This window comes from Balaenoptera musculus, chromosome 16 (genome assembly GCF_009873245.2).
Source record: "Balaenoptera musculus isolate JJ_BM4_2016_0621 chromosome 16, mBalMus1.pri.v3, whole genome shotgun sequence".
Lineage (NCBI taxonomy): Eukaryota > Metazoa > Chordata > Mammalia > Artiodactyla > Balaenopteridae > Balaenoptera > Balaenoptera musculus.
Genome location: NC_045800.1, coordinates 8,428,421 through 8,450,380, shown reverse-complemented (window position 1 = coordinate 8,450,380; position 21,960 = coordinate 8,428,421). Strand labels below are relative to the sequence as shown.

At 55.0% G+C, this 21,960-nt stretch overlaps 1 protein-coding gene across 1 annotated transcript; it reads left to right on the top strand.

Annotated features, from left to right (window-relative positions):
• The first annotated feature begins 1,132 nt into the window (after positions 1-1,132).
• GPR26 (G protein-coupled receptor 26) lies at positions 1,133-21,402 on the top strand. Its single transcript, XM_036827732.1, has 3 exons — positions 1,133-1,800; positions 11,005-11,118; positions 21,171-21,402. The coding sequence occupies exons 1-3, from the start codon at positions 1,133-1,135 to the stop codon at positions 21,400-21,402; spliced, it is 1,014 nt and encodes a 337-aa protein (XP_036683627.1).
• The last annotated feature ends 558 nt before the right edge of the window (positions 21,403-21,960 follow it).

Genomic DNA, 21,960 nt, shown 5'->3' with positions numbered 1-21,960 from the left:
ACGGTGTGTCTCAGCTTGAGGATGCTGTTGAGGTCCCAGCTGAAAGGTGATGGGAAGAGGGCACCGTAAACCAAGCGCCCCCAGGAGTGTAGCAGCTGCCCTGGGGAGGCCTTGGAGATAGCTGGGGCCAGGGCCTTGACCACGGAGGTTGGAGAGATGTGCGTTCCTTCCCCTCTCAGCAAATGCAGCTGACCTGAGCTCCCCCAGCTCCGCCCAGAGAGGGAGAAGCATCAGCCCTGGGAGGCTCAGCCAGGACACGCGGGGTAGGACCTCCCAGGCCTGGCCAGGCTGGCGCTTGGGCTGGGACGGGTGGCCCTGAGGCATGAAGGTGCCCAGACATCCCTCCCTTTTCTCAGGCAGACTTTCTTGACTCAGCCTGTCTTTGACACACGTAAGGAAGGATTCGGGGGTGGGGGTGGGGGACAGGAAGCTACAAAGAGCCAATCACCCTGCACCGGAGGCTTCAGGGCTGGTTCTTTCCGAGTGTGTGTGCGCGCACCCGCGCGCATCAGCGGGAATTCTGTGATAGAAGCAGCCAGATTCTGGAGAGAGAGAGAGAGAAGAGGCGAAGGAAGAACAAGAGGGGAGGAGAAAATTGGGAGTGGGAGAGACAGACGGACAGAACAGCAGTGGGAGAGAGAGAAGCACAGCAGAGGGGAGAGAGAGGGAGAGAGGGAGAGGGAAAGTGTAGGGGAGAGCAGAAAGGGGGAGCGAGCAGAGAGAGGGGAGGAAGAGAAAGCAAGGCTGTAGGAGAGCGCGCCGAGCGGAGCCGGAGCGCGGAGGGAAGGGGTGAGGGCAGGCGGAGCGAGGCAGAGCCGGGCAGCAGGCGCCCGCCCGCAATCCGGGATCCGAGGGCCCTCTAAGCTCTCGGTTCGGCGACGCACCGGCGCTGGCCCGGGAGGTGGCGCGGGCTCCAGGGCTGAGCCGCGCGCGCAGGTGCCGGCCCGGGAGGTGGCGCGGGGCTCCGGGTGGCGGCGCGGGGCTCCGGGGTGGCCGCGCGCCCTCCGGGGAGCCATGGCGGCGGGGACTGGGGGGCGCGGGGCTGCGGCGCCGCCGAGGGGCTGAGCGGGCGGCGGGTGCGCCATGGCGGCGCCGGGTTGCGGGCCCTGAGGGCCGGCGGCGGGCGCGCACCATGAACTCGTGGGACGCGGGCCTGGCGGGTCTGCTGGTGGGCACGATGGGCGTCTCGCTGCTGTCCAACGCGCTGGTGCTGCTCTGCCTCCTGCACAGCGCCGACATCCGCCGCCAGGCGCCGGCGCTCTTCACCCTGAACCTCACGTGCGGCAACCTGCTGTGCACCGTGGTCAACATGCCGCTCACGCTGGCCGGCGTCGTGGCGCAGCGGCAGCCGGCCGGTGACCGCCTGTGCCGCCTGGCCGCCTTCCTCGACACCTTCCTGGCTGCCAACTCCATGCTCAGCATGGCCGCGCTCAGCATCGACCGCTGGGTGGCCGTGGTCTTCCCGCTGAGCTACCGCGCCAAGATGCGCCTCCGCGACGCCGCGCTCATGGTGGCCTACACGTGGCTGCACGCGCTCGCCTTCCCCGCCGCCGCGGTCGTCCTGTCCTGGCTCGGCTTCCACCAGCTGTACGCGTCCTGCACGCTGTGCAGCCGGAGGCCGGACGAGCGGCTGCGCTTCGCCGTCTTCACGGGTGCCTTCCACGCGCTCAGCTTCCTGCTCTCCTTCGTCGTGCTCTGCTGCACATACTTCAAGGTGCTCAAGGTGGCCCGCTTCCACTGCAAACGCATCGACGTGATCACCATGCAGACGCTCGTGCTCCTCGTGGACATCCACCCCAGGTGAGGGCAGCCCCAGGTGAGGGCAGCCCCAGGTGAGGGCTCTGGGAAGGGCTGCGGGGACTCAGTGGGGGAGGGGTGTCTTTGTGGGAGGAAGGGGCTCCTTGTCTCCCCCAGGCTCTGCTGTGTGGCTTTGGGCAAGCCCCTTTAACACCGAGCCTCCATGTCCTTTTTGGAAAACTGAGGTCGGGGGGAAGGGCCACCGTTGCCTGTCTCAAGACAGGTGCTTAGAGCATCAGCAAAGCAGGACCACCAAAAAACGTGGGTGAAACAAATAGATACATTTTTGAAGCATCAGGGTAGAAACCACAGAGGAGCCGAACTTTGCTGGACTTCTTATGCTTATTTTATGTTTGTAGTTTTCACTTTAAGTAGCATAGGAAAAGGCAGTCATCTCTGTTCACTGCTTTGAATGGTTCTAATCAGGCGCAGAGAGCGTGGCCTGGATGCTTAGGGCGCTCCTGAAGAGCTCTTCAGACAGGAACACGCTGCTCTGCTGGGTCTTTCCTTCCTCTGGCGTCTGGCACTGCCGCTGTCTCCTGCTCCTGTGTGTGTGAGAGTCCTCGGGCTGCGCCTGCCTCTGTGGGTCCTCAAAGGAGCATCTGAAGGGCTCTGAGGGGACGGGGGTGCTCTTCCTACTCTTCCCAGACAGCCCTGTCCCGTGTCTCCTGGACTTGAAGCCTGGGAACCCCTGCAGAGGGAGAGCGTCATCCTGAGGCTCTGGTGACAAAACCTGCCCACCCTTCCATATTCACCCGGCCTCTGTTTCTCAGGAAGACAGCTCGGGGCAGGCAGGTCAGGTTCACGTAGCCCCCCGCCCCTGCCCCTGCCCCTGGGAAGTCCTGCCATCCTTCGGAGCCTCTGGGGAGAGAAGGGGGAGACTCTTAGCTGAGGTGTCCTGAGCTCACCTTGGCTTTCCCCTAGAGAAGAGGAGTGCAACAAGGGGAATGGCTGCTGGTGTCCCTGCAGTAGATGCTGCTGTTTTATATCCTGGTGCCCCAGACGCTAGAAGGGGGGTTTTGGTGTCAAGATGGCATGAAACGTGAGGCAGGCAGAAGGTACCAGTGTGGAGGAGGCCAGCGGCAGGGAGGGAGCTCGGCCCCTGTCGTGCAGATGCCTCCCCGGCCAGGGAGAAGCTTGTGGCTGAGGGGGACAGACCAGAGGGTCAGTGTGACCAAGAGCTCCTTCAGTTCTGGGTTTTTTCTGCCCACGAGCAATACAAAGAGAAGACCTTGAACTTCACTGCGTCTGAACACAGGACATGTATGCGTGTGCCCGTTGTTCCCCTCAGGATGGCCCTTCCAGATTACATGCTGGACCAAAGCTTCCAGTCACAGAATCTTCCTCCCAGAATCATGTACAATATGTACATGTAAATGACACCAGGGCATACGAACCATGTATGAAATTGTGTGAGCCTCACACACACAGTCCTATGTGTTCATATATCAACTGCATGGGTAACAGATCACTCCATGTCACAGGTGGGCACTCCTGCACGCTGACACAAAGGCATGCACTGACTCACTGCATGTGGCCGTGCATGGTTCAATGTCATTTAAGAATCGCAGAGCTCTTCCCCTTCCTATCACCTTGGGGCGGGAGGACCTCACTTTAGAAGGTGCATCGTCCCTAGGACGGGCACGGGGACTGCTCTAGAAGCTGTAGACAATGTTGTTTAACTCTCGGAACTTGGACAATTTCTACAGTAAGCCCACTTGCCATCAGTCTAACAGTGGAGGAGGGAATGAGCTGGGAAAGGAATCAGTTCTTATCTAGACCAGTATAAACCCCGTCTCCGCTCTCCCTCCAACTTCCAGAACAGGAGGGCAGTGGCTCCTTTTCAGCCCATTTAGGATGTAGGGTCAGCTCCAATCTTGCCGGTCTCTCACGGACTCCAGGCCAGACACTACAGAGAGAGCTCCCAGGGGTGTCAGGAAAAGAGGCAGTTGCTCGGCTGCCCTCCGGTCCTCTCTTCTCTCCTCCACTTCCCTCCGGGGAAATTTGACTGCTTCTGAGCCCAGGCTGCTCTGAGGAGACCCTCTTCCCGGAGCCACGGACAGGGCCCTGCAGGGCCAAGGAGCAATGCCGGCCTACGCTGGGGAAAGGAAGGGCTTCCGGTGGGAGGATTGCCCTCGGCCAGTTCAGACAGGCCCCGCTGGCTGAGGGCTGGCCTGAGGTTACGGAATAGTGGGCAGATGGGACAGCACCGCCCCGTCAGTGACCACAACCTGCCTTCCTCTGTGGGGTCGGTTCCCAGAGTGAGAGCATGGGTGGTGGGCCGCACGGGAGGGCACCAGCTCCCTGACAGCGGATTCACAGGCTTCTTTCTTGGCGTCTCCAAACTCTTCCTTCCCACAAATGAGAAACTGCAGAGCTAACTCGGGGGCGCTGCCCCTAGGTCCCCCGAGCCTTAGGCACTAAGGCTTCAGGAAATTTCCTGGCCAGTTGGTGCTGGGAGCTGGGGGGGGTCCAGTCCCAGATCAGCAGAAGCCAGGCTTCCTTATCCGGGCAGCCAGGGTGGCAGGTGGAGGTGACTTTGCTCACTGGAAGATTCACTTAACAGCCACCACACTGATGGCCTCCTGGGACTTGATTTTGAGTTCCCTGAGGCCCAGGGTGGCATTTGTCAGGAAGCTCCCTAGTGATGCCAGCTCCTCCTGCAGAGGGTTAAACGCAGTGAGTGACAGGCTGGACCTCTGCTTTACCACCCCCCAAAAGGTCAGGGACTCTCTGCTCTAAATTAAATCAGGGACCCTGAGAGACGTCCCCCACTCCTGCCTTTCTGGGGTGGTTTCTCGAGTTACTACAATCATAAAGGAGCTGGGAATTCCTAATATTTATCACCCACCTGGTCTCCAACCACTAGTGTGCTTGGTTCAGTTCTCCCAAACCACAGCTCCAGACCAATTATAACCAGATCCTCTCCCTGGTGCGACCAGAGACGTAGAAGGGGAGCCCGGACATTGGTGCTGCCGCCCTTCTCTCCCCATCCAGCTGAGGGCGCCACTCGCCAGCACAGGTTAACGACTTCAGACTAGACTGTTGGCGAAGCATACTCATTCTTGTGATCAAGGGCTACAGGGGGCTGGCTGAGTGCCGAGACAGAGGGTGTCAGAATTGTGCCATAGTAGATGGAAGGGCTCTCACTGTGCCCTTGACTTTGCAAGTGAGGAAGTTGGGAGCCCCAAGGAAGGGGGATGCTTGCCGTATTTAACAGATCTGGACTGTGGCTTCACCCAAGACTCACACCTAGGTCTGCTCCTAAGGTTTACGGATGGGGCGATAGTGCAAATGGAGTTTCACAAACCATCCACATGAATAGTTAGGGTTTCTAAATTCAGCTTACAAACTGTTAAATGAAATATGTTCTATCCTCCTACCTTGAGAAATATACATTTATAACACTTGGCAAGGCTGGGTTCAAATTTAGAGTTCTCGGGCTCCTTGGAGTTCAGCCTTGTACACGGCAGGGGGAGCTGAGCTGGCCCCATGCCACAGCCGACCTCCCCCCCCGCCCCGACACCCCAGCATGGAAAGGGGCCTCCTCACACAAAGTGGACACTGCAGGCTATGCCTCCACATGTTGCTCACAGATGTCTCCCCTCCGGCCCCAAGCCAAGCACACAGGTGGCACAGCCCATCCTCAGGAGGATGGGCCCCAGGGAAGATACCTGTGCACTTTCTGGAAGCAGGATCAGGGCATCTGGGCAAAGAATTCCGTGTCCCATGTACCTAGAGCTTGGTCTAGAATGGAGGATGTGGGTTCTGGGTGGGCACATCCCCTTGGCCCTATGAAGTCTTCATTTCATGGGGAGGTGTGGGTCCCTCAGTATCCAGGGCCCAGCACAGGGCCCCTCTGGCCAGGTCGCAGGGCAAGACTATTCACATCAGTCCTAACCCCAAACTCAAGGCTCTTCGCCACCAATCGGTCAGCTCCTTCCTTTGCCTTTTGTTTCATTCTCCAAAACTCCAGAAAGCAAATCTGGATGTCTCTGTGAGTACTCTGAGCACGGCTCTGGACTGGCTACCATCCTCTGGGGATCAGTCAGGACCCAGACCCACCGTCTTGTAGCCACAATCGCCTCATTTACTGACTTTTCAGACATTCCCAGTATCATCCATCCCTCTGCTCTATTACGGAAGCCTCCTGGGGACCATGTCTTTGGCCCTACATGTCGCAGTGCTGGAGGGCGCATCTCCTTTTGGCTCAAGGAAACTCCGTGTCTTGTCACGGCCCTGGGATCGCCCCACACTGGTACAGTGCTTGCACTCTGGGCAAACGAACCCGGGCAGGAGAGCTTTGGGCCTCTCACCCTCTGCACTGCAGATTCTGCTGGGGAGTCCAAGGACTCCAGCTGCCACCACCAGGCCCGGGACTATCTGGGCGTTAGCGTAGCTAGACGCAGCGTGCCCATGGCTCAGTGACCCAATGGGGGGACACCCCAGATTTTGGCGTCAGGAGACCTGGAATGAGTCCTGGTCTGTCTTGAACTTACTTTGCAACCCTGGGCATGGCATAAACCTTTTTGGCCCTCCGTGTCCTCTTCTGCAAATACGTACAATGACTGCTTATAGGGCTGCAAGAGTTCAAGGAGCTCAGTTTTGCAAAGCTACGGCGGGAAATAAATGACAGCAAGTGCAAAGTGATTTTATTATGTTGTCGTTTTCGGAGCTGGTGAGTTGCTCCCATACGGGGCTTAAACAATACTAATGATAAGCCAGAGAGCCGCACTGCTCCCCTCGGAGCCTGGGAGACTGCCCTGCTGTCCTCTTGCTGCCGCCTCCCTGGTCTCACCTGGAAACGGGGGTGGGGGGCACTGGGCACAGAAGTTGGGTCCATTCTCTTCCTTTGCAGGAGTTCAGGGATGCAGCCACACGGTTCCAGACTGGGTGTCGGGAACTGGTGCTAGCCCTGCCTGCAGCCCGCTCTCCGGGTGGGCAAGTCCCTGTCTTCTTTGAGCCTCAGTTTCCCCATCTGTGATCTGGGTTGGGTGGGTGAGAGCGTCTTTCGTACTACACAGGACTGTAGAGCCTAGCCAGCCCACCCCAGAGCAGACGCATGGCCAGGCCCATGTGAATGTTAGCCAGGCACAGCGCCCATCCCACACACCCGCTGTGCTCCCACAGCATGCCAGGCGCCATCGAAGTTAGGGAATAGCATCCGCTGCACCCTGGAGACCCAGAGAGGGTCACAGAACCAGCACGAGAGCCCAGACTCAAGCTCAGACCTTGTCTGGCACATTCCCTGGTCGCAGTGCTCTCTCTCTCTCCCTCTCTCTCTCTCTCCCTCTCTCCCTCTCTCTCTCTCTCTTTCTCTCTCTTTCTTTCTCCCAGCTCCCCTTGTAAATGCAGCAAGAGAATTTTTGCCGTGGGAGGGATCCCAGTGGTTTGGGGGTTCAAGGTAGTGCTGGAACATAGTTGTTGTTTTATAAATATATGCCGAATGAATAATAATTAGGATCCGCACTTAAGTGCTTACTCTGAGTCAGGCACTCTCCTAGGTACTTTCTGGGTGTTAACTCAGTTAATCTCATCAGAACCCTACCAGATAGGCACTCGTATTGTCCTCATTTTAGAGATGAGGAAGCTGAGGCACAGAGAGGCTGGGTAGCTTGCCTAAGGCCACACAACAAGTAAGTGGGGAAGCCTGGGTTTGAACCCAGAGGTCTGGCTCTGGCACTGCTCGCCTGCTTACCACTTCACTATCAACCGGACAGGACTCCAGGCCATGGAAGTGCACATGGCCTGACATCCACTGACGAGTCTTGCTTTGCCTGAAAAGCTCAAGATTTTTAAGTCTCACTTTAAGAAATCTATTCTAGGGCAGATTTCTACTATCATCTCTTTTGAGAAGGTCACTTAAAAATGATTGAGTCTTAATTTTCCTAAGATGTTTTTAAGGGTTGTTCATTAATTCAAAGACGTACACTCATTAGGTGTTTTCTGGGTGTAAGATGTTGAGCTTTGTACTGTGGGAACCCAAAGGAGGAATGTGTGTGCAGAATGCTTGCTATTGAATCCTTCTCTCCTGTACAAAGCTTTGCAGGAACAAACAAAATTAATTCCCTATAGGATTTTACAGTGTAGAAGAGTGACATTGATTATTCTAGCCTCTAAAGTGTCCGTTTTATTCCTGTAGAGTCACTGAAATGTTTCTGTTTATCCTTCTGAAGACCTTCAAAGCTTTAACCAACATCTGTCTTTAAATATTCCTCAGGGCTTTGGGGCAGGATTGTCTGGTGTGGCAGGGTGGGGGGCTGCTTCTCCTGGGGAGACAGCTGAGTCCTCAGACCCTCAGCAGGAACCCAAGTCCCTCCTCGAGGGCAGGGGCCAGGGAGGGCAGAGGAAGCTCCTCACTCCTTAAGAGCTTGGTAGCTGGTGAGTCACTTCAGTCCCTGAAAAATGGTAGCTCTGGTTATAGCCATAAGTATGAAATCTTCCTCAGATAAGTGAGGACCAAATTCAGAGAGGTTGAGTGACTTTCTTGAGGCCACACAGCTATGAGGGCACAGCTGGGACTAGGACACATAGCCAGCACTTGTTCACTCCTCAGGGTTATTCTAAATGTCTGAGAAATGGATAACATGGTCAGGGTCACAAACTGGAGGAGGGCCCAGCCCCAGTGCCACCACCAGTTTCTCTCTTGTCCCCTTGATTCATTTACGATGACTTTGGTGCTCATTTTCGAGGAGATGCCCAGAATGCTGTACTCCTCTCGTGGGGTGAGTGTACTGTGATGGCTCAGGACACCCAGCTCATACCCCAAATCTCCAGCAATTCCTACATCGATTGCACTGAGAGTTTGGGGGGAAGTATTTTAATATTAGACAAGCAGTCCTGTGTCATGGAGAATGTGCCAAACACGCTGCTAGGTTGACCATTGTCCTGATTTGCCTGGGACTGCAAGGGCTCCCAGGATGTGGGACTTTGAGTTTGAAAACCAAAACAGTCTCAGGCAAACCAAGATGAGTTGGTCACCTCACTGAACCCAGACCTCCAGGGTGGGGACCTATGCCTTCTCTCCATGCCACCTGTATTCTGCATATGTCACAAGAGCCACAGGACTTTGGGAGAGGACACTGCAGACACCCAATGTAAATGGAAAGGGAGGGGACTTAAGACTGATTCTTGCTGTGTGGCTTTAGGCAAAGTTGCCCCCTGTCCCCGCCCCCTCGGCTTGTATTTTTCAGATTTTCTGAATGAGGTGAGGCCCCAGTGCCTCCCCAGGGATGTGTAATGACCCCAGTGAATTGACAGATGACACTCAAGGCTCCAGCGTCAGATGGCCTGGGTTCAGCTACTGCCATCACTTAGGGAGACCAGCCATCCTGGGTTGCCCGAGATGGAGGGGGTCCTCCGACGCAGGGCCTTCTGTTTTTAAAGCCGGGACGGTCCTGTGTAAACCATCCAGGCTGCAGGACTTTTAGTGCTAAAACTGGGACAGTGCTGGTTATCCGGGACAAGTTGGTCACCCTACTGCCACCCCTCACCAGATCGCTGTGTGATCTTGAGCCAGTTACTTAACTCCTCTGTGCCTCAATCTCCCTCCTTATCTGAAAACATGAAGATTACAATTGTATCAGTCCTTTGCTTATAGAGATGTGAGTATCAAGCAACAAATGCATATGAACCTCCATCACAGTAACTAAGATGGCACATATTAAAGACTCAAGAGATGTGAGTTATTAATATTAGCTATTAGAAATTAATTCATAATGTTAGTCATGAGTAAGACAATTTCAGCCAGTATGAAATCTGTCTTTACTGGGCCAGACTCCAGTTCCCAACTCTCTAAATTCCTGGAAAGACACGAGTCAAGGGAAAAAAACATCCTGCAAGAATTTCAGGGGCCTTCAATCCAAACTAACATAGCATTGTCCCTCTGTGATCAGAAATCGGATAAAGAAGAGTCTCAATTAAGTATTAAAATGACAGTTCTTGTGGAAGGAAGGGGAGGCTGCCCTGGAGTTCATGCTGCTCGCGAACCTGGCTCAGGAATATTCTCTCCACTCCTCGCTTCTGCTGAACAGACTGACCTCATTGCGGCGCCAGGTCACTGAAGCCCAAGCCTGTCTCTGCCAAGTTATCTTCACTCCTGGGCAACTCTGTCCACAGTCTTCCTCCCCGTCCAGTTTTGGAATCATATGATTTATTTTAAAAGTAAACAGTAGAAACACATGCCCACGTTGGGCCCCATGGTCTGGAGCACGTGAAGCCTTACGGCTGGGCTCGCCTTTACGTGCATGCGCCTTGGCTGTGGAAATGGACAGACCGGCGGTTGCTTGTGCATTTCCCCGCGGCTGCAGGAAAAGGGCTGCAGGAACCACTGCTCCCAGGTGGCGTGAGGTGTCAGTTCTCGGAAGGCCGGGAGCAGAGCGGAGTCAGGAGCAGGGTGTGGTTAGAGGCGTAGGTGACCATCCGCGGAGCCGTGGCCCCGATTCTCCGGGGACCTGGCGGTCCCGTAGCTTCACGGAGCTTCGTCTCTGAACAAATCAAGTGACTTCTGCTTCAGTCACCTCATAATGCGTTACCTGTAGCTCCGGGCGGGGCTGAGGCTTTGGGATGGAAGAAACAGGGCTGAAGGTGTGGAGGAAAGGAAGCACTGGGCCACACTGCACACAGAGCCCAGGCCACCCCAGCTGGAGAGGACCAGCTTTCAGTCACATGGACACGGGTTCAAATCCCGCCTCCACTTACCAGCTGAGCAAATCATTGGGCCTCCCTGTTCTCATGGTCTTCATTGTAAAACAGGGTAGGTAAAATCCACCTGGCAGGTTCAATTGTGGTGAAGATAAGAATTAGAGATATTACTTACGGAGTGTGGACTCGGGCTGGCCCATAGCACGTGATCAGTGAAGGATACGAGTACTAATAATGAGTTTATATTTGCACTTGCTTTGGGTACTGTGCTAATTGCTTCATGTGCTTCATGCATTTAATTCTCAAAGCAGCCCTTTGCGGCATCGTATTATATTACTATCCACGTTTTACAGATGACGACCCTGAGGCTTAGTGATGTCACACAAGGTGCCCAAGGTCACGTGCCTACAGCTCAGACTTGAGCTCAGGTCTTTCTGGCTGCATGGCCAAGTTCCTACACTGGCGGCCACTGCCTGCGTGTACAAATAGTAACTCGCTGTGACCTGGCGGGCCCCCCCATGACTCACCTGGCCACGACTCCACTTCTCCCTCTCTCACGCGCAGTGTGCGGGAACGCTGTCTAGAGGAGCAGAAGAGGCGGAGGCAACGCGCCACCAGGAAGATCAGCACCTTCATAGGCACCTTCCTCGTGTGCTTCGCACCCTACGTGATCACCAGGTGAGCCTGGCGAGCGGGACACGGGCTTGGGGCAAGTGGGGCGGGCACAGGGCTCTGGAGAGCGAAGCAGGGCCTGCGTGGCCTTTAGCCGTGGCCAGCCTTGCTTGGCCACATGTCTTCCAGAGGCTGGATCAGGGCATGAGAGTGAACTTGACAGGTTTAGTGAGAAGGGCACACGCTTTTTCTCTTCAGCCTCAAATTCTTTTGGATTAGACTCTGGACCGAAAGGCAGTGAGACTCTCTCCCACTTGATCTCCAAATCACATCGTTCTAACCCTCAGCCCCCAACCCCAGGAGACCCAAAAGGAGAGGACAGGAGAGAAAAGACGGGATAGCACCCTGCAGGGATTGGGTTCTTACTGCCCACTGAGTGCAGGAAAGCCCAGCTCGGCATCCTCAGCCCGGACACCCTGCAGAGCCAGTGCCACGTGCCACCTGCACAGGGACCAGGGAGCATGCTTCATGCCCAGCCAGGGGGGCCCACCTGTCCCACGGCTCCAGGGATCTGCCACGGTTAGTCCAGGCGTTGTGAGCTTGTCACGTTCTCTCCCAATCCCAACCCCCCATGCCAGCCAAGGTTGCAGTGCGCTGGCCTCAGGGCTGTACGTTCCAGAAGCCAACCTGCTCCAGCTACAGAATTTTCCTCACACGTTGAAACCAGCAAAAAAAAAAAAAAAAAAAAGTATCACCCACTCAGTTTTGCTCACTGGAGGGGAAAATACCCACACAAATTTGTATCCAAAATGGCTTAGCTGTTTGGGAAGGTGATAATAAAAAGGACTTTGATGTTCTATTAGGAGGTGGATGTGGAACCTGGGAAGTAGGGTCTGTGCAGGGTTTTGTGTGCATGCGCGTGCCTCTGTGTGAAAGAGAGAGCGCACAGCCCATCCCCCTGCATCCCCCAGCATCCTCAGTTGGCAGGGACATGGAAGGGATGCCCTGCCTCACCGTTCCCAAGAGTCGCGCTCCGGAGAGGAGGAGCTCAATGTGCCCAGGTCCCCCTGTCTTTCCCTGGCCCTACTCATACTGAGCTGAAGCCTGGCCCCCCAGAGCTCCACCTATGCCCCACATCCTGCTTTCTGCAGCCCAGGAGAATGTCTGTCCTCTACTAACAGAGGCCCTGCCAATTTGCAGACAGTGAGCTGGGGTTCCCCAGAGCAGCCCCCATTCTCCAGACACCACAACCCCGGAGTGTCTGTCACTGTCTTTTGTGTGCACGCCACTCCCTCCGGGGGAAAGCCAGGGGGCCTGCATTCCACTTTAAACATAGGACGTAGGACTGGCTGCAGGTCTCTTCATGGGTCTGCCCCAGGCAGAGCAGAGCCATCAATTCCTCCTTCTAGAACTGCCCGCTAGACCTCAGCGCTCCCGACATTCTCTACGGGAGACCGTCCTGTGCGTCGTAGGACGTTGGCAGCATCTCTGTCGTCTACCCACTACCCGCCAGCAGCACCTCTTCCCTCCTGCTCCCCAGTTTTGACAACTAGAAAATCTAGGCAACCTGGGGACCAGAATCACCCCCGGATCTAGGCCCGCCACGTCCAGCCAGGACGCCGAATACCATGTCATAGCATCTGATAGGGAAGCGTCCCAGGCTTCTGAGGCAGGAGCGAGTGAAGTGGGCTTGGCTCTGCAGGGGGGCAGTCCCAGCAGAAGGGACAGCATGAGCCAGGTCTAGAGCCCTGCGCGGGAGCCACCAGCCACAGGTCCCTCTGAAGCACTTGAACATGGCTTGTCCAAACTGACATGTGCTCTAGGTGTAACATGCACACTGGGTTTCCCAGGCTTAGCATGACTGTGTGTATATATATATATAATTAAAACTTATATTGATTCCATAGTGAAATGGTGAAATCTTGGATATATTGGGTTAAATAAGATTTGTAATTAAAATTAATTTCACCGGTTTCCATTCCCACCTGTGGCTCACCTTCTCTTTCCGTTGGACAGGGCTGGCCTGTAGTCAGGGAATCTGGGGTCTAGGTGTGCCTATGCCCTTGCTCCCAGCTCCTTTTTTCCCTTGACCTCTAGCTGCCCGTATCATCCTTTTCTGACCAGGAACCCATTGGTTCCCAGGATCGCCCTTCTGGCCGCGCTGCGAGAGTATTCAGAAGTCCCTCCCTCCCTCCTCCCCTGTCCAGCGCCCTGCTCGATGCTGGAGCTTATAAGCAGTGGCCAAATCAGTGTCTTCCTCTGCGGGGTCAGGTGCCTTGAGGCAGGAGTCCTCGGAGGGTCTGAATGAGGGGACATCAGGTCCCATCACCTTTGCGGTGTTGCGGCAGACAGATCCTTGTGGTTAATCCTCTTGAAATCACACCCCTCTGGGAACCACACCCCCACACACCCCCTTCCGTGACCGGGGCGGGGGGGAGAAGAGATTCTGATGAGATGCCTAGTCTCTGTGGTAGCTGGGCCCCCAGGCACACCCCGGGGAGATGGACACCTGTGAACTTGCTCTTCGCATGCAGGGGAGCCCTCTGGGCTCCAGGTGTGTGCTGGGCATGGCCAGGATCACACCAGAGCTAAACTTCCACCACCAGGGCAGCGAAACTGCCAAACAGGGTGGGCTGGGGTGGGGGTGAGGCAGGATTTGCTCTGACACCCACCTCCAAGGAGCCTGACCCAAACTCTCGCATCTTACGCTGAGTCCGGGCTGAGAACCACACATTGATTGTGGGGAGAAATCAACATCTAGTAAGGAATCCATAAAATAACCAGTGCAGGGCATTCACCCTGGTATATCCTACTATCACCGGCACTGGAATCGGGACCATGCGCGCTTTGGGCGGCAATTGATTCTCCTGCTGTTCTTCTCAGGCTGGTTTCCGAGTGTAGACACAACCACCCCAGTCTCAGAAGAAGCTGAAGTCAGACTCTGCTCTGGAAATGTAGTTGAGAATTTAACTTCTTGCAGGAATTGATTCCTTATGGAGAACCTAGAGCTGTGGGTTATGGAAGTGGAGGTTTCCTTAGCAGTGTCTCATCCAGGGAGGGCGAACTGATTGCAGGCCACATGGGATCCGCTGCATGGGGCAAGCCAGTGCAGTGTTGATAGGGATTCTGAAGCCAATCCAGTGAGTGACTCAGCCAGGGTTCCAGCCCGGGTCTGCCTGGAGCCAAAGCCCACGCATGGGGCCCCTCGCCCTGCACTGTTCTGCTTCTCTGAGGACATGGGGGTTCCCCCCCAGAGGATATAGGAGGGCACTTTGTGCCATGACCCCCTCAGAACCAGGAAGCTGCAGCTTCTGAGATGATAAGGTCAAGGTGTTCAAGTGTCACTTAAACCCCTCACTGAGCTGTCAGTGCAGAAACCGCTATTTCCTGAGACTCCACAGTGACAACCTCTATCCAAGCAGCCCGCCTTGCTACTCCCCCCGTTGGAGCCTTATAGGTGGAGACGTGCACACGCATGTGGGTTCATGTCAGGCCAACCGTGGGGAATGCTGGGGGCTGGCAGAATCAGAACGTTGAGCGAGAGAAGGGGCTTGTGCTGTGACACCCGCCCTCCCTCTAAGTTGATCAGGAAGGTCCGGCTGGCAGGGAGGAGGCCCCTTCTCTTTATTCCCAGTCTATTCACACCTGCCTGATAACCTTCGCAGACTGGGAAGCATCATTCTTGGGTCAAGAACCATTCAAGTCTTCCAGTAGATTCTCAGGCTTCCCTTACTGGAGAACGCGGAGTCTTTATAACCATACCTATCACTTAGTCGACCCTTGTAATGCACCCAGGAGGTACCAGTGCATACCTGATTGCACCTAGTACAGCTGTCCTGCAAGGTGAGTGCTAGAGCCCTCATCTTACTGAGGGTCAGCGAGGTGAGATGAGTGGCCCAAGGCCATAAGAGTAGTGACTGGCAGAACCAAGGGTTAAAGGTCAGTGCCAGGCCTATTGGCAATAATTTAGCCCTGTGGGCATGTTACATCTCCAAAGCCTGGGGACCGGGCACTGAAAATGTAGAAATGCTTATCCACAGGCTTTTGATCCAACTTCCCATGCCCAGGCATCTTGGCATGAACCCAGACATAGTATCCAGACTCCTGAGGGTAAAGGCAGGTAGGTGAGTGAGTTCTTCCACCAGAAGCAGCGGTGGGTTCGCATGGAGTCACCTCTGACCTCCCACCTGGCTGACAGCACCTTGTGTGGACCTGGAGCGGGGCTCAGAGGCTATCAATGCTGGCAGCTGGAGCCATCGTCAGACTCGGTGGCCTAGCGCTGACCATGAAGCCAGCACCTCTCAGAAAGACAGTTCCCCCAACTGCACCAACCAGCCAAAGAGCCCCTTGCACCTGCACTTTTGTGGCCTGTCAGATGACAGAGGGACACTTTGGAAACCTCCACCTTCACTCTTAATAGGAGTCACTACCTTCTATTCACACACTCACACCGGTTCCCAGGTCCTCAAAGCCCTAGTGGGTCACATCTGGATCTTTCCAGAGTGTTTGAGTATGGTCTGAGGATTTGCAAGAGATTCGCATCCAAAAGCTCTAATTACATTTTTCTGAATTAAAACGTACACGTCTAGAAGCATGTGTGAGGCTATTATCTCTGCAGCAGTACAGGCTTATAAATAATTATGGTTGTCCCAGATCATCGGAGTGGGGCTTTGAGGCATTTGTGGATCAGACAGCACCATTATTGTGGCTTTTCAGAGTCATGGAATTATGTCAGAGGGGTTTAATATGCAGGTGGCTGTCCGGTGTTAATATTCTATTAATAAAATGCCTTTTCCCTGCTAATGTCTCATGAACATTTAAAGCTCCAGCTTATTACTTACATGTCTTCAAATATGCAGACCGGATTCTCCAGAAGTCTTCTTGGGAAGACATTGGGCTTGCTTCCCAAAAGATATTCTGTGGCCCACGTTGCATTTGGTGCACAGCATGTGTGTGTGTGTGTGTGTGTGTGTGTGTGTGTGTGTGGCAGCGGGAAGAGATGACAGACGCACAGGGGGTGTAAAGAGGGGCTGTGGATTTACCACTTTAGATTCAAGGGTTGACAGTAAAGGCCTTGACTGCCCCCGGCACCGAGCCAAGGAGCTGGGAGGGCAGCCTGGCACCAGGAAGGCCTGTGGTCTCTGGTGCCCACAGTCCAGGGTTCAAATCCTGGCTCTTCCACGTCCAGGCCATGCGGCCTTGGCCCGTCACTTTGCCTGGGTTCCTCCTCTGTAGTGTGAAGAACAAGCAACACTGTCGAAGGGGGCGGGTGGGAGGTGCTTGAGACAATGTTTGTCAAGCGGCTGCCAAAGCACTGAGCCTCTGGGGACACAGAGGAGGAGCTGGGTCTGGGGCTACTGGTATTACGGGTCTTGTTCTCATCCCCAGAGTTTAGTTTCTTTGGAGAGTCCACTGTCGAGCAGAATTGAGACATTGGTTTCTCTGGGGGTTCAGAGAATGCCCGAGAGTTCTGGCAAGTGTGCCCCATCCTCCTCCCGGGACCAGGAGGGCCAGGCTGGCAGGGGCGGGTGAGAGGTCCCTGTGGGTGAGGGGCCAGGGGGCCGGCTTCCTGGCCTGTCAGCCCTCTGCTGTGACAGCCAGCAGAGACTTCCCGTGACCCTGTGCTGAGAGAAAGGACGTGGCTCCCTGCAGGAGCCCCCCCGAACAAATACAGAGCTACGGGGTGCAGAGGTGGGCCAGACACATAGGACTTGGGGTCGGGGGAGAGGGTGGGTATCTGTTCTGTGTCACCCGGAGTCAGAAAAATACCCATCTCTGTGCTCGGCTTCCGATATGGTCCCAGGCCACAGCCGGCAGCATTTCACACCTCCCACCCCAACCAGGCTCTGACCAGACGTCCCCAGGTGCTCACAGCGCGTCTCTGAACCACCTGCCTCAGAGTCACCTGAGATGCCTGAGAAAGCAGACTCCTGCCCTGGCTTCCCCTCCCCTTGTCCTGCCCCCCATCAACCCTCCGCCTGACCTCTCAGCCCAGGGGATCCTCGGGGGAGCCGTGTCAGGTTGTCTGGGGCAGGCATGTGTGCATTGTGAGCACGGAAGCATAAATGTTTCCCCCTGAACGGAGCCTGATGGCCGAGGTTTTTCCGGCACACACCTCACGCGGTGCATGGAAAGTCACCTTGGTGCTTAATGGAAGGTGAGGGCAGGGGGCAGGGAGCGCTGGCTGTGGGAAAAACTCTGCTTCCCGGAGGGCGGGGAGGGGGCAGTGCCCTGCTCCGGGGGCTGCTACCTCTGCAGACCCAGGGTTGACCCGTAGTGCTCACGGGCTCCAGGAACTCCGTGGGGCTTGGTGCCATGTTGGTGTTATGACCAGGGACCCACAAACAACCAAATCCTGCCTAACAGCCCCCTGCATCCCCACGGGGTTCCTTAGCGGATGTGGATCTGTTTCCCAGCACTGCCGCCGTAACTAGCTTCCACTAAGTGGCTTAAACAATAGAAATGTATGGCCTCAGTTCTGGAGGCTGGAAGTCCAAGATCAAGGTGTTGGCAGGGTGGTTCCTTCTGAGGCTGTGAGGGAGAGTCTGTTCCAGGCCTCCCCCTGAGTTTCTGATGGTGAACTTGCAATCTTTAGTGTTCCTTGGCTTCTAGAAGCATCACCCCATCTCTGCCTTCATCCTTTTGTGGCATTCTCTTTGCGTGCATCTGTGTCCAAACTCCCCCCCCCTTTTTTTTTTTTATATTTTTGGCTGTGTTGGTTCTTCGTTTCTGTGCGAGGGCTTACTCTAGTTGTGGCGAGCCGGGGCCCCTCTTCATCGCGGTGCGCGGGCCTCTCATTATCGTGGCCTCTCTTGTTGCGGAGCACAGGCTCCAGACGCGCAGGCTCAGTAATTGTGGCTCACGGGCCTAGTTGCTCCGCGGCATGTGGGATCTTCCCAGACCAGGGCTCGAACCCATGTTCCCTGCATTAGCAGGCAGGATGTAAACCACTGTGCCACCAGGGAAGCCCCCAAACTCCCCCCTTTTATAAGGGCACGGTCACATTGGATTAGGGGCCCACCCTTCTCCATTAGGACCTCACCCTAACTAATTACATCTGTAACTACCCTATTTCCAAATAAGATCACATTCTGAGGTGCTGGGGGTTAGGACCTCAACACATGAATTTGGGGAGACATAGTTCAACCTACAACAGGGAGCTATAGCGAAAGGAAACAAAGTCCCACTTAATTAACACCTGAGCCCAATAACCCCTAAACGCAGGGCTCTTGGGGCAGAGCTGGGGGCGGGGGCAGGAGAGGGGAGTTCAATAATCCACCATGATTCGTAGCAGAGAGAGAAGAGGCAGGGCGTGGCAGGCACCTAGTAGCACGCAGTGACCCTGCTCCCGTGGAAACTGTGACTGATCAGGAAAATAATGGCCCTTTCTTGGAGGGGAGGGTGTTTGGAGGAGGTGAGCAGAGCTGGACCTGGCATGAGAAGATGGGCTGGAGTGTTCCCTTTCTAAAAGGTCATCTGGAGGGGACCACGTGATCATCCCCTGCCCAGATCTAGCATTAGAAAGAAGCAGTTGTAGCAATACGGAAGTCCCTGCCCCTGCCCAGTCCCCTTCAACAAGTGGGGACTTGGAACTGTCAGAGCTGGAACAGAACAAAGCCGGCCACAGCAGGCACATGGCAGAGGGGTCCATGTGCCCAGGAAAATAAAAAGGCGGGTCAGCCAGCCCCATCCGGTCACGGAAGGGAGCATGCTAGCTTCAGCCTGGCCCGGGGGCCACTCGGGAGCAGTGCCCAGGCCCAGACGGATCCAAAGCATCTCTTTGCCTGGAGGCCTTGATGGAGGCCAGATGCGGGCTTTTCAAAGCAGAAGTCGTGTACACTGTGGACGGGGCAAGTGACAGAAGTGCTGGGTAGCCCATAACCACTTCATGCAAAGGGGATTCTCGGGGCTGGAAGGGACCCCAGAACGCATCCCGTCCCATCTGCAATGTGGAGATTCGAATCCCATCATGGCACCTAGACAAGACATGGGCTGCAGTTAGATGGAACTGGGTTTCCCCGTGGAGGAGATGCCGGCTTGCTGCTCAATCTCTCTGAGCCTTGACTTCTTCGTCTGTAAAATGGGACTAACGATGCCCATTCTGCAGAGAATAATTGTAAGGTTAGAGATTGTGCACATCACGTATTTGGCCCAAAGGAGATACTTAACTGGGAATTATTATTACTGAGCCAGGCAAGTTCAGATTTTACATAAAATTTCTGAGAAGCAAATGCAACAGATTTTACCTCTTAATTATCTAAATGGTGAAATTTTAAATTGTCCCAAATAGTTTTACTCTGTGAAATCTACAGAACCTGCAAATAATCATTTTGATCTTGCTGGATGGTTTGATGATATTTGACTCTTAATAAATCCTCCTGGGAGAGCCAAAATGCTCAGACTGAATTTAGCAATGTATAGAAGACTAGACATTCTGGAAAAGTAATTTGGCATCCCATAGCAACAATGTGTTGGTATTCAGCTGTTTCATTGTTATTATTAGGTGTGAATTCTAAACTCGGGGGTTTTTGTTCCCTTAAATTCATCACTTTCCAAAATAGATTTCTTAAAAGTACAGATTTCTCAAATGCCAACAGCTCCATTTCCCCATTCGGGCTCCCAAGGAGAGGAGCAAAACCATGGCGGCATACCCCCTCGGAGTCGGAGGGCAAGGGTGGATAGTGGTGCTGGAAATGGGACGCCTAATAGAAGGGCCTCGGAATGGATTCATTAAGGATCTATTCGAAAGGGGGTCATCACAGTGGGGGATCTCACCCCACCAGCTTCCTCCTCCTTCCTTTCCTGGGCTCGTCCTCACAACCTCAGCCCAAAGAAGCCTTCAGGAAAATCACTGAAGTTGGCAGCCCAGAGTCACAGCCCAAGCTCAGTCCTCTCTGTACCTGGGTTCTCACCTGGGCAGCCCTCCAAGCTGAGAGCCACTGCTGCCTTCCATCTTGCCGACCTCCATGCCCTCCCCCCGCCAGGTAGAATACAGGTGCCAGATCCCAGTCTGAGCACAGATGCTGGATTTTCCTCTACCACTGACTTGCTGTGTGATGTTGGGCAACCCCCTCCCCTGTCCGTGCCTCGATTTCCTCATTTGACAGCGGGTGGGGAGAGGGTAATTTATAATCTCTAAGTTCTCTCTCAGCTCTGTGGCCTTTTCTACCTTATATTAATGCTGAGTAACGTCCAAATATGGCCAGGGGTGCTGGACACACTTGGGAGAAAAGAATAAATGGCTTGATTTGGGAGAATTCCGTTTACACAGAGGAGGGCTTTTACTACCTCACAGCCTGGCCTTAGCACCATTGAATGGAGCTGTTTGATGGATACCCGGAGGACTTTCAGAACTGTGCCCCTTTGACCTTCTCCCAAAGAATGAGGGTCACTTTAGGGTACCCTGACTGCTGCTATAGCTAGGGGCCACCAGAACCCCAACCCTGGGAAGAAGCTTTTCCCACCAGCAGATTCTTTCCTGATGCAAGCCATACTTTGAGCTTTGCTGAATATTTGCAAAATTAATCTCAGCCCTTCCTCCCAGGCAAGCTCCCTTGGAAGGCAGAGCTAGGATCTGAAGCCAAGAATCAGTCTGTCCTAGTTGCAGTGATCATAGAGATGATCTTATTCAACTCCCCCTTTTTCATAGAAGACTCCCAGGCCCCGAGAAGGGAAACAACGTGCCCAGGGTCACACAGCAGGTCAGCAGCACAGCCGGAGCAAATGGCCAGGGTGCAATTAGCTATCAGTGCAATTCTTAGATCAGCTTGGGTGCCTGGGTTCAAATCCCTGCCTTTACAGGTGACTGGCAAACTATCAGTACTTAACCGCCTTGGACGTCTGTTTCCCCACATGTAAAATGGAGATGTCTCATCTCCCAGGGTTCCACGAAATCACGTGTAAAGTGCATCCTTAGCCCAGTACCTGGACCAAAAGAAGGGCCTGGAGAACGGCCACCATAGTTATGGTTGTAAATTGCTGTTGTCACCGTCGCGGGAGGAGGAAGCCTCAGAGAAACTGAAGCGTGGCTGGGAAGCTGGGGTCAGGGGCTCAGGCTGGAGCCTGGGATGCGCCCAGCTGCGCTCTCCTAACGAACGCCCTCCTGTCTCTGTCCGCAGGCTGCTGGAGCTGTCCTCCGCGGTGCCCATCAGCTCCCACTGGGGGGTGCTGTCCAAGTGCTTGACCTACAGCAAGGCCGCATCTGACCCGTTCGTGTACTCCTTGCTGCGACACCAGTACCGCGAGAGCTGCAAGGACATTCTGAGCAGGGTCCTTCACAGGCGTCCCCTCCGCTCCTCCGGCCTCACCGGCGACTCCCACAGCCAGAACATTCTGCCGGTCTCTGAGTGAAGGACGCTGCTCCTGCTGGAGAGCTTGGAATGAGACGGCTGGTGAGAAGAAGGGGCGGGAGGGCTTGGGGCGCCTGGGCGGACTCCACCAGCCGCCACCATCTGCCAAGCCCAGGGATTCCGATTCCCTGGCTTCGGCGGGGGCGGGGGGGGGGCTCTGAAGCCTGCTTCCTGGTTCCTCGAGGGCAGATGTTGAACTGTCCCTGTTTATCACCAAAGGATGACCGAGGGACATGCTGTGCTCTGGCTTTTCTTTTTGAGAAGCTCCTTTGAGCTCCTAGACTCACCAGAGACTCCCCGGGAGTCACACCCCGTCCGGTCATGGTCAAGGACACCCAGTGCTGGTGGCAGGTGGGGAAGCATGGCGTCCACTGCTCACTAACCCCTGGACGCTGGGCTCCATGCTGAGGAAAAGTGGCGACCTCCATGGGGCATCAGTCGTGCTGAGAGTGGGGCCGGCAGTGGCCTTTTAGCCCCACATCTGGCGTGGCCGCCCTTCTCCACACGTAGTGGTGGCTGCTTTAGCCCAAATATTATTCCGCTGGAACTAAGTGAATTG

What these genes read in the sequence shown, in the direction of transcription:
- GPR26 (XM_036827732.1), top strand. Translation starts at nt 1,133, where the DNA reads ATGAACTCGTGGGACGCGGGCCTGGCGGGTCTGCTGGTGGGCACGATG. An exon ending in CTCGTGGACATCCACCCCAG is followed by an intron (nt 1,801 to 11,004) that starts GTGAGGGCAGCC and finishes TCTCACGCGCAG; the next exon opens with TGTGCGGGAACGCTGTCTAG. An exon ending in GCACCCTACGTGATCACCAG is followed by an intron (nt 11,119 to 21,170) that starts GTGAGCCTGGCG and finishes CTCTGTCCGCAG; the next exon opens with GCTGCTGGAGCTGTCCTCCG.